The 12,047-nt window shown below is 41.7% G+C and overlaps 1 protein-coding gene across 3 annotated transcripts in view; it reads left to right on the plus strand.

Annotated features, from left to right (window-relative positions):
- The first annotated feature begins 380 nt into the window (after positions 1-380).
- The window catches only part of DMGDH (dimethylglycine dehydrogenase), a 43,563-nt gene continuing 31,896 nt past the window's right edge, over positions 381-12,047 (plus strand). For 2 of the 3 annotated variants that reach the window (XR_014212105.1, XM_082191901.1), the window contains exons 1-4: positions 381-1,228; positions 3,996-4,164; positions 7,238-7,336; positions 10,084-10,248. Coding sequence is in view for 2 of the 3 variants with exons in the window: in XM_082191901.1 (XP_082048027.1) it covers positions 1,122-1,228; positions 3,996-4,164; positions 7,238-7,336; positions 10,084-10,248 (540 nt within the window). In the remaining variant the exon portion in view is untranslated. The remainder of the gene's footprint in view (positions 1,229-3,995; positions 4,165-7,237; positions 7,337-10,083; positions 10,249-12,047) is intronic. The other variant, XM_082191902.1, reaches the window with a different exon arrangement.

Here is a 12,047-nt window from a genome sequence, read left to right on the forward strand (position 1 = left end):
CGCTCCATACATTTAAAGCGCCACTTCGAGCATTTGGCAACTCGTAGCTACCTATAAATAATTATTAGGGTGTTAAGCGCTAACGGCACAGCATTTTGCCTTGCATGCAGGAGGTCCCAAGTTGGGGAAAACTCGTGACTGAAACCCTGGGCAGCCGCTGCCAGTCAGTGTGGACGATACTGCGGAAGATAGACCGATGGTGCGGCTCAGTATATGGCAGCTTCCTACGGGGCAGTGGCGTAGCGTGGGGGGTGCAGGGGGGGCCCAGCCGCACCGGGCGCAACATCTGGGGGTTAGGGGGCGCAAATCCACGGGTTAGGGGGCGCAAATTACTTGCCTTGCCCCGGGTGCTGACAGCCCACGCTACGCCACTGCTACGGGGCAAAAGGAAGCAATGCTTCAAATTCCCACATAATTCCCCTCGCCTCCCTCAAGCGCCTAGTTCATGGATGCCACAAATGCATCATATTTTTCAGTGTGCTGTTAGAAGCTGGCTTCCAACGGCCATTTTCAGGATTTCGTGTATACTTCCCAAGGTTTTGAGATTCCTCACTGCAGGAAGCAAGTCATTTTTCCTAAACCCCACTCACCCAAATATGTATCTTTACCGGGTATAAAAACATGGGCCGCTTACAATGGGTGGGAGAGGGCGCAGGAGGAAAAGCACTTTTTAAAAGACGAAAGAGTTGGTCTTAGGTTTGGGCGCGCCTCCACCGCGTTTCGCCTCCCCTCACGGCGCCAATGTCGTTTTCTTCCTTAACTTCCCCTGAGCCTCAGTTTTTGTCTCCTCGCCCTGACACCCGCATCCCTAGCTCCCGAGAAGCCATTTCGGCGGGGGGAACCCACCCAGCAGTTATTGCTCCCTTTCCCCCACCCCTCAAAGGGAGAAAGGTTTAAAGATAATAACAACACCCCCATAAGCTGCTCTTTCGCCTTCGAGGGGCGGTCCTGGTTCCCTCCGCCGTGGGGATTGGCCGCAGAGTGAGCTCTGCCAACTGGAAAACGACGGCTCAGCCTGTCTGTCTTGTGGGGAGCAGCGGGAGCGGGGTGCACATTGGGAAGGAAAGAGCCTCGGCTGGCCGAGCCACCATCTCCTGAGACAGACAGAGAGAGAAGAAGCCATGCTCCGGGGAGCCCTGCGGTCGCTCCCGCCAAAGCTGTGGGGCAGGGAGCCCGCCTTCTCGCCCCCTGCTCGGCCTTTTGCCTGCAGCCCGACCACTGAAAGGTGGTGAGTCCAGCTTCAGGCTCTTGCCTCCACTTCTTCTCTAGCCGCGTTATTCTCTAGTCTGGCCTGAAATAAAGGCTGATTCTGTGTGCATAGGCAGCCAAGCTGCTCTGTGGTGTTGTTGTTGGTGTAATTTGTCCCAGACCCGAGACTGGGAAGTTTTGGGGTGCTCCTGACTTAAAAAGGGATGTTTCTCCTATTTCGTGAAATTGGTCTGAGGCAGAGAGACTTGGGGTTGCGTTTTACATGCGTGAAATTATTAAAACATAGCAGGGTGAATTACACCTGAACAAATTTAATGTAGATCCTGTGAGAAGTCAAATTAATATTTAGTTACATTTTTATTGTATTGTTCCTTCACAGAGTTCAGGGTAGCATACATTGTTCTTTCATCTTCACAACAGCGGAAAGAAACTCATCCCTTTGTCATCTGGGAAGCTTTGTGGTTGAATAAGGATTGGAACCCAGGTCTTAATGTCACAAGTCATTTCTAAAAGGCTGCATATATTCCTGCTTGCCTTTGATCCATTCTTGGCATACTTGGAACTCTACAAAATTGCCTTTTTCTCCTCTAACAGTGTCTATGGAGGCGTTTTGGGGGTGCATTTGTGTGCATCCTGTTGTAGCCCATATTTTGTAACTCCTATGCAGGTGTGAAATGCCTTAGCTAAAAAGGTAAATACTTTCTCCAAAATCCTTGCATGTTGGTGACACTGAGATGTCCCTCCCTCTCCCCATCCCACAACTATAACCTTTGTGTTTAGAGATCAACCAAAATTGAGAGAGGTCCATTCTGTGTCCATTCCCACATGGTGTATCATTAATACACACTGAAAGGTAAACACAATTGAAGACTTTTGAACATTAAATTGGTGTACCTCAGCTCAATATGGAAGCTGCCTTTAGGGTGAATGAGCCTGTGAATGGTTGTGAGTAGTGAACAGTGGTGGTGGCTGCTGCTCCTCACTTGAGCTGGTAGGGCAGTGGGCAGGGCAGCTAACAGCAACTGGAGCTAGGGATAAGCAGAGCCAGAGGTCACAAGAGGCAAGCTCACTTAATCCAGAAACACACACTGGGCACTTCTAGACTGTCGCCATTGTATAACCTCCCTGCCAAAAGAATAATAATAATAATAATAATAATAATAATTTTTTATTTATACCCCGCCCTCCCCAGCCAAGGCCGGGCTCAGAGCGGCTTACAAGCAATAATAAAAACAAGATGAATGATTACAACTTAAAAACAAAAATAAAATACAACATTAAAATAATGGAACATTAAAATATTAAAATGTAGCCTCATTGCAGGAGAAGGAAAAGAAAAAAGAAAATGGGGGGGGGAGGGAATCAAATTGGCTCCAAGCCAAAGGCCAGGCGGAACAACTCTGTCTTACAGGCCCTGCGGAAAGAAATCAGATCCTGCAGGGCCCTGGTCTCATGAGACAGAGCGTTCCACCAAGTTGGGGCCAGTGCTGAAAAGGCCCTGGCTCTGGTTGAAGCCAATCTAACTTCCTTAGGGCCTGGGACCACTATGGTGTTGTTATTTATGGACCTTGAGGCTCTCCGTGGGGCATACCAGGCGAGGCGGTCCCGTAGGTACGAGGAATAAGAATAAGAATGAATGCTCAATAAATAGCTCCATAAACATGTACAAACAGACAGGGCCAGCCCAATACATTTTGGAACCTGAGGTGAACCACCAAATGGTGCCCTCCACCCCACCAAGAAAAATGGGGTGAGTGAAGACCTACATCAGGAACAAAGGAGGAATAAAGATCTACACCGGGACCTGCTGCCCCTGTGCATCCTGCCGCCTGAGGCAGTCATCTCACCTGTCCTCATGGGTTGGCTGGCCCTGCAAACAAAGCAGGATGAAAGCTCGATAAGTAGGTTATATGGAAGCAAACACAGAGTTGACACATACACAAGTGAGTGTGTGGCAGGGGAAGAAAGCAAGGCTGGGGACTCGGAGAAGGACAAATGGAGATGTTGAAGGCAGGCAGGGGGGTTCTGCATGGCACTGCAAGAAAGCGAGTCTTTCCCTCCAGCACGGAAACCAAAAATCTTGCTGTGGCTCATTGCCTCTGCTTCAAACAAAAGTGGCACAACCTGCCTGCTCTTTCTGCTGCTTCCTACCCCAGTGTCTGGAATGGTGTGTTAACTAAGCTCCTCTCAGATTTGCAGCAACGGCAGCAGCAGGGTGATTAGCTGAAAGCATTCTCAGTGAATCCTCGTTTCGCAACCTGGATAAAATGGGAGGGGAATATTTTGAAGCACTCTCAGTGGATTGGTAGTGGGTGTCATTCTGAAAGGAACAGTGTTATGAATAGAATCATTGAATTGTAGAGTTGGAAGGGACCATGAGACTCATCTAGTCCACCCCCTGCTATGCAGAAATCTTTTGCCCAACATGGGGCTCAGACCCACAACCCTGAGAGTCTCATGCTCTACCAGCTGTGCTATGATTTTGCACAAAGTGCAGCAAATAAGTCTCATAATCGCACAAAGTGCAGCAAATGTCTCATAATTGGCTAGCTGTTTTCATTCTCTAGGAAAGAAGGGAATTTGATTTTCATTCTCTAGGAAAGAGGGGAATTTGATAATTTATTTATTTATTTTTTATATAATTTGTTTTTTAAACTGAGGCTTCTTTCACTCTGCTATCTTAGGGATGACAATATACTTCTTGAACTATTTATGTAAAATACGTAAGAAATACAGTATATAAAAAAGACAAAGAAGCAAGATTCCTGTTTCTATGTTTTTCCTAGGGAAGAAAAACCTTCTATAGAAGCAAGATGGAAAGATGCAGCAGAAACAGTAATTATTGGAGGTGGCTGTGTTGGTGTTAGTCTTGCCTACCACCTGGCCAAGGCTGGCATGAAAGACGTACTTCTGTTGGAAAAGTCTGAACTCACTGCTGGATCTACATGGCATGCAGTAAGGGAAAGTTTTAACATATTAAATATGAAACAAGCCATCCGATTTCTAGTTGCTTAGATAATAACAATTTCATAAATTATATAATTATTGTCATTCTAAATATAGCCTTTCGCAACTCATTAAATTGTCTCTCAGAAACACAGTGGAAATTTGCATAGAGCTGAAACTCATTAATTACTGATGTTTACTATGGGAGTGTGACAGAATAGCTCATCCATTGCATGTTTGGCAATTGAAGTTGGGCCTCGCAAATGCTACCATTATAGCATGTAACCTAAGCAAGCGGAAGCAGTTTTCAAAAAAAAAAGAACCTAACGTGTTTAGTTACGGCTCCTTGCCAAGGGTGCAAGGGAGCCTAGGTACACCTCTGTGTCTTCTGAAGCAGCAAAATCCTTCTTGTACCACCTGCATTTTTCAGGAAGATTGCTCCCTACCCATACAACTGAAGCCAATAGAAGCCTTTTTGCAACACTAGGTTTTCTTTTGCAGGGGAGGCACAGCACACAAGGAGGAGAGTTTTAGACCTTTCTTCATCAGCTGCAACTTCCCTGCAAAAAGATGCCTCATGCCACAATTATGCATGAAAAAGGCAATTATTGCCTCCAATAGAGGGCTTTTAAAAAGACTAATTATGGAGGGGTGGGGAGGCAGAGGTACAGAGATCTGCAGGGTGGATGAAGGGTCCCCAGGGGGTGTATCTGACCCATGGGTAGGGATGTTTGAGAATTCCTAAGAAAACAGAAACAGGAGTGGCAATTGGCAGTGTTTGCTTATTTTCCCATGTCTGGAACAGAAATCAATCCAGTGAATGTGTTTAGCATTCAGTGTTGTTGTTGTTGCTTTCAGCCTGCAAGCAATACGTAATTGATTACCTTTGCCTCACATTTTCATTGTGTTTCCTTTGCATTGAAATGAATGGGGTGGAATAATGTAACGACAACATAATTTATATAATTAATTACACGTTAGGTAATTTCACTACAGTTGACAGCAAGACGAATAGCATACTTTTTGGCAGATGATGACTACAATGGGGTGGAAGCAACGCTGCCTGCTTACAAATACAGGAATGGAAAACAATGCCTTCTTACATCACTACACATAGACTAGCAGTTCCACATCTCTGAAAGTGACAGGACTCCAATGTTTGACCTGAGTTAATGTTGTATCTTAATTCTGCCTCTGCCTCGTTAAGATTGTCAGGATTGCATTGAAAGGTGAACAACTCTTACACTGATTTAATGGAGAGAGGAAGACCATTTGGCAAGGTTCCCTGCATATACTAACCATAGCATTCACAGAAAAACAATCTATTTATATTTCTGTAGTTATGCAAGGCATTCTGCTCCATGTGGGAATTACAGATTAGTAGCTGGATCCATATTACGCAAACTGTGCAGTGACCTAGCTAGTTACCAAGAAGAAGTTGTTTTCAGTAGCTTGCAGCCTCAGGGTAATCCTAGATATCATATCATGTGTCAGTGGTGGTGGCTGTAGTAAAGCCAAATTAGACATTACTAACATGTACCATATCTGCTGAAGTGGTATACATTTCTAGTCACCTTGCATATTCATATACTATTGTAAATTATCAAAGTAGCACTTGATAGGCTTTATGAAATATAGTGACTCTTTCTCAAATTTTGTGTGCATAATTCTGCACAGTGTGTCCTCCCAAGACCAAACTTCAGTGTGTATTTTGGTTCCATAAATTCCTTGAGCATTTGATGCTGCTCTCAGCATTTGATTCTCAAGCTGTGTTGATGTGCTTGCCATTGAAATTTTAGGCTGAAATCAGATACACACTTAGCTGAGAGTAAGTCCCATTGAACTCAGTGAATTCACTCAGTGTTAACCACTTAAGCGATTATGAATAGAAGAGCTTCCTCTGGCTTGCTTCATAATTAAAGCTGTTGCAAACTTTGAGAAAACTCAAGTCTTTCCAAGAATTTTCTGAGAATGCTTTCTGAGCCCAGTGGAGCTCTCCATTAGCTCTCTTTTATCGCTAATTCTCCATCCCAAACTTACACATCGAAGTGGTGAGGGAATTGGTCTAGGTTGGCAAAGCCTATTGCAGATGTTTTGAAACACTCCTGCAGTATAGATATCACTGAGGATATTGATCATAGAAGTACAGGCAGCACTAACTAGTATGATACAGGCAGCACTAGAGCAGAATTGTAGTAAGGCCCTGCCCTTGCATTCCTGTAAGGTAGAGATGACTGCTGGTTATGAACTATGTTGTGCTAGAATGAACCTACTTCTATGCCATTCGTTTCCAGCCAAAGGATAGGATCAGGTTTTAAGACAATGAATAAATTGAACTCCCAGAATTATGCAGCTTAGATTTGCAGAATACAACATACAGGGATTATTTCATCTTTCAGTGAAGCATGCAAAGTGTAGCCTATATAAGAATACTGTTTTTAGTCTTCCTATGCTCATGCTTATGCACAAGAGAGAAGTATAGCTCTAAGGTATGAACAAGTAAAACAAATCTGATGGAAAGAAAAACCTTAAGAGGGAAAATCCTTACCCCCCCCCCAAACCCCAGCTCCATAATAATTCAGTGGCATGGAACATTGAGGGACTAAGAGGGGGGAAACTGGGTGGAAGGAGTATAGAGTAAAATGGCTAGAACTGAGAACAGAGAAGCATAGCTACGTAGAAGGAACTGTCTCAGTGTTCAAATAGGTCACTTCTTGGTTCTCAAGGAGAAGCTCTTTTTCATTTTTCCCAGGGGTGAAAAAGAGAGTTGCTCATACATGTTAATGGAGAAATTAAATAATTTAATGTAGCAGGGATTGGGCACAAATGTGTCTTTCTCCTCCCTCACCTCCATAAAACCCCAAATGTGGCAGTGGTGGAACAAATTGTCTCAACAGAGTGGGGAGCTCAAAAAAGCTCAGTGGGGGACCCAACATGCTTAGTGGGGAAGGGGGAGGAAAACAGGTAAGTGGGGATGGAGTGGGGTGGAGCGACTGGAACCATGAACAGAAGCATTCCACGCTGCAATGTTTTGTTGAAGACACCCTCATTTGTATCCTATTTTTTTGTTCTTTTTTAAAAGGCAGGTTTGACAACGTATTTCCACCCTGGAATAAATCTGAAGCAGATCCATCACTACAGCATCAAGCTTTATGAACAATTAGAAGATGAGACTGGACAAGTGTGTTATCTTTAAATATATTTATTACAGATCCAAAATCTTGTGAAATACAGCATTCTGCACAAAGCAAGAACATTTTGCATGCTTGGGGTTGTTTAGCAACTTTAGAAACTCCCTAATGATTGCTCCCAGTGGCTTCATGTAGATTTTAAATAGCACTGAAGACAACATAGTGCCCTGTGGCACACTATAGCTCAAAAGCCAAGGGGCTGAGGTCCAGGAATTATTGCAGCTGCATCAAACACAACCCTCTCAATACCTCCCCGCAAAGGGGGTATTTGTGACCTGTGGGAAAATGATTGCTTGTACATGAAAGCGAGCTGCAACTCGACAGTGACCAGGTGGTGGTTGTTAAATATTGTTGAGTCTAGGGTGGGTTTTTACAGGGGTGGCTGCACTATTCCTTCCTTCTTTCCACCTCCTCATACAGAGACCCATTCACCACATCCTGAACTCACCCAGTCTTATCCCCCACCTTGCTAGCCTTTTTTAAATATATATATAAATTTTTTATTAGGTTTTACACAAATATCACCAATCCAACAATTTCACAAATAACATATTTCCAGCTTCTCTGACAATCATCCATGTTAAAATTTTTATCTACGCATTCCCCAAATTTTGTATCGCCTTTTAAAATACCTTTTCGAACATATTTACATTCTTGCAATATTCCTTATACTTTTACAAAGCTTCTTCAAAACCCACTAGCGTTGTTTGTTCATCACATACAGTCTTCAAATAATCTGTAAATTTTCCCCAGTCCTCAGTGAACTTGTGATCTTGTTGATATCTTATTTTTCCAGTTAGTTTATCCAGTTCTGCGTAGTCCGTTAACTTCATTCTCCATTCCTCCAGAGTCGGTAATTCTTCCTGTTTCCATTTTTGGGCCAATAATATTCTCGCTGCTGTTATTGCATACTGAAAAAGTTTACAATCCTTTCTATTTATTTCATTTCTTGTTATTCCTAGGAGAAAGGTTTCTGGTCTTTTTACAAAAGTATATTTCAACATCTTCTTTAACTCATTATATATCATCTCCCAGAACCCCTTCCCCTTCTTACATTCCCACCACATATGAAAAAAGGTTCCTTCTTTTTCTTTACATTTCCAACACTTATTACAAGTTTTAAACATTTTTGCTAATTTAACCGGTGTGATATACCATCTAGATACCATTTTCATAACATTTTCCTTTAACGTGGTGCACGCTGTAAATCTCAAATTATCATTCCATACTTTAACCCAATCTTCAAACTGTATATTATACCCAAAATCTCTGGCCCAGTGAATCATTACCACCTTGCTAGCCTTAATCATCCAAGAAGGGCAAGGGTCCAAATGGCATGTCATTGGGAGCATACATGCAGAGGTGTACCCAGGCTCCCTTGCACCCTTGGTCAAGAATCTGGCCTGGCTATTCCAACAATTTAATCTTTGCTAGACCCAGGAATTAGAAGTGGCTCAGGGATACAGGCTAACATCTCCCCACCACACAAACTCACAATACTATGATAATGGCAATTTGTCAGTGCCATCTTATTCAACTTCATGAAGGTGGAGCGGCAAATAATTTCCCTTTTTTTGTTTTAATGATTGGTTTTATTGTTTGCTACTTTGGAAAATAGTAATGAGTGTTTAAAAAATATGTTTGAACATTAAAGTATGACTTGTATTAGAATAATAGAATTGTAGTGTTGGAAGGTGCCCTGTGGGTCATCTTGTCCAAACTCCTGCAATGCAGAAATCTCAACTAAATCATACATGTCAGATAGCCATCCAGCCTCTTATTAGAAACTTCTGTTTGTCCACCACTGCCAAACAGTTCTTGCTGTAAGAAAGTTCTTTCTGATGTTCATAATCTCCTTTTTGTAACTTGAAGCCACTGGTTTGGGTCCTACCTTCTGGAGCTTGTTCCATTTCCTGTGTGACAGCACTATAGATACTTGAAGATGACTGTCCTATCTCCTCTCAGACTCCTCTAATCCAAACTAAACATACCCTAATCCCTCAACCATTTCTCATAAGGCTGTGTTTCCAGACCTTTGATCATCCTGGTCGCCCTCCTCTTCACATGTTCCAGTTTATTATTGTTTATTATTTTGTTATTTATTTCATTTCTATACTGCTTTATATTTTCAAGAAAAATCTCAAAGCAGTTTACAGCATATTAAAACATCAATAAAACAATCTGAAGAAAGTCAAATATAGAGTATACAGTCAAAGCAACATAATTAGTGAAAAACTAAAATATTATCTTAAAGATTTCAAAATAAAACATTACAAAGGAGGTCAACTACAGAATACATATTTAACTCAAACAAAGTTAACATAAAACTTAAACATTAAAAAACCCAATTGCTAAGTGAAGTCAAATATAAAATGCACATTTAAAACAGCATAATGAACAAGAGAATAAAATATCATAAGCATGACACAGCTGTTTAGCAGGCACAAAAAGATGGGACAAAAGAATCCAGTAGTTGGGGTTTGTTGTCAGACGTATCCTTCTTAAATTGTGGTGCCCAGAATTAAACAGAATTGAAAAGAAAACTAAAAAATAAAGTGGTTAATCTGTTGGTACATTTCAAATAACTATAAAGTTAATTATAGCAACTCATTATTTATTCTGTAGCCTCTTCTGAAGATACACTATGCCATGGTTAGGTTATCATTTAGGACTTTATTGGACTGCTTGTAAGTATTCTATATTGGGAACCTGATAGTCTTTTTTCTGTTCCTGTTAGGCTGTTGGGTTTCATCAGCCAGGAAGTATTAGAATTGCTTCAACTCCAACGAGGGTGGATGAATTTAAATACCAGATGTCTCGGGCTGGTTGGCACCTAGCAGAGCAGTATCTTATCAAGCCAGAGAGAGTACAAGAATTATTCCCTTTAATAAACATGGAAAAGGTAAACAAATTCAATTATTTTATTTCCAAATGATGTGAAATTTATTTTACATGCAGAAAATATGACTCTATGATTCAATATCCCTCTTCAAAATTTGAAGATTATTTTATAGTACACAACTCTATTAAATTTTCCTAACATGAAACCATTTGAAAGAAGTTGCCTCAGGCAGCAGATTTTACAGAGGGTGCCATTTTTATGTATCCAATATCCAGCTTAGTGTGTCATTTACAGAATGAGCTTCAGTCTGGGTGAGAGGTCATTCTGACAGGAGCTACAGGTGCAGAAATGTTACTGGCATTCTGCAGGCTGTGCTGGGTACAGAAGCAAGACTTGACTATTAGGATTTATTGCAGAAGGCTCAGCATCTGACAGTATTGTAATGTTCAACGTATATTTGTGATCTATTCAAAACCAACTTTATCAGTGTTGCAAAAATGAAGCAGAGCAACTTGGACATGGTAGAAGAATCCTTTATTAATATGTGTAAATATATTGGCCTCTTGGTTTTACAAATCCTTCGTAATTCCTAAGGTTTTGATCAGAAACAGCCACCAGATATTCAGATGAGGGAACAAAGGACACTTTGAGTACAGTGGTACCTCGGGTTAAGTACCGTATTTTTTGCACCATAACACTCACTTTTTTCCTCCTAGAAAGTAAGGGGAAATGTCTGTGCGTGTTCTGGAGGGAATGCCTACGGGTGGCATGCCTACAGATTTTCCTCCTCTAAAAACTACGTGCATGTTATGGTCGGGTGCGTGTTATAGAGCGAAAAATACGGTACTTAATCGTTCCGGAGGTCCATACTTAACCTGAAACTGTTCTTAACCTGAAGCACCACTTTAGCTAATGGGGCCTCCTGCTGCTGCTGCGCCGCCAGAGCACTATTTCTGTTCTCAACCTGAAGCAAAGTTCTTAACCCAAGGTACTATTTCTGGGTTAGTGGAGGATGTAACCTGAAGGGTATGTAACCCGAGGTACCACTGTAGTTATGTTGATCGTCGTGACAGTAACAATGTATTGTAGGGGCCAGTGCTTTTTTTCTTTAAAAAATGTTTAGGGGGTACTCTCATTTTCCTACTCATATTGAAATACTGCCCCTCAATGAGGCCAAACTTAGATTCACAAAATGTTTAGGGGTATGTGTACCCTGTCCCCCCCCCCGAAAAAGCACTGGTAGGGGCCTATGGGAATTGTAATTGAGTGACATCTGGAAGGCCAAAGGTTCCGCACACCTAAACTGGTTGTAATTCTGTTCTCCTGAACTGAGTAGCAAAACACCCATTGGCTGCATTTCCATGTCATGGAAAGCCACCTACACTGTGGCTTACCATACATGAGCTGAACCTGTTTCACTCTTTGCATTCACACTGTTGAGAAACAAACAGTGAACTCTGGCATTGCGTTTTATCCGGACTAGGTATTGGGGTTTGTTTCTCTCCAAGCAAATACAAGATTTGTTATTGGCTTACCAGTTGTGGTTTATTTGAATGAAACAAATCATAATCTCTGATTTGGAAGTAATACTAAGTAAAGGATCATGATTTTTACAATGTGTAGGAGTGAAGGAAGTCTGATCAGTTCATGTAAAAAAGACACTATTTTTGATCTACTGTTATGTGTTGATACAGCCATTGATTTTAATGAATATCTTTGATTAACATTGAGGTAAGTTGAATTTCCATGCTATATTTGTTCTTTTTGGTTTTTGCTGAAACCCTTAGCTATTTTGTTTTTTCTTACATCCAGATTCTGAATTTCTCTTTCCTAGAAATTACACACAAGTCTCCAGTTCC

The sequence above is a fragment of the Podarcis vaucheri genome (assembly GCF_965113315.1).
Source record: "Podarcis vaucheri genome assembly, chromosome: 11".
Lineage (NCBI taxonomy): Eukaryota > Metazoa > Chordata > Lepidosauria > Squamata > Lacertidae > Podarcis > Podarcis vaucheri.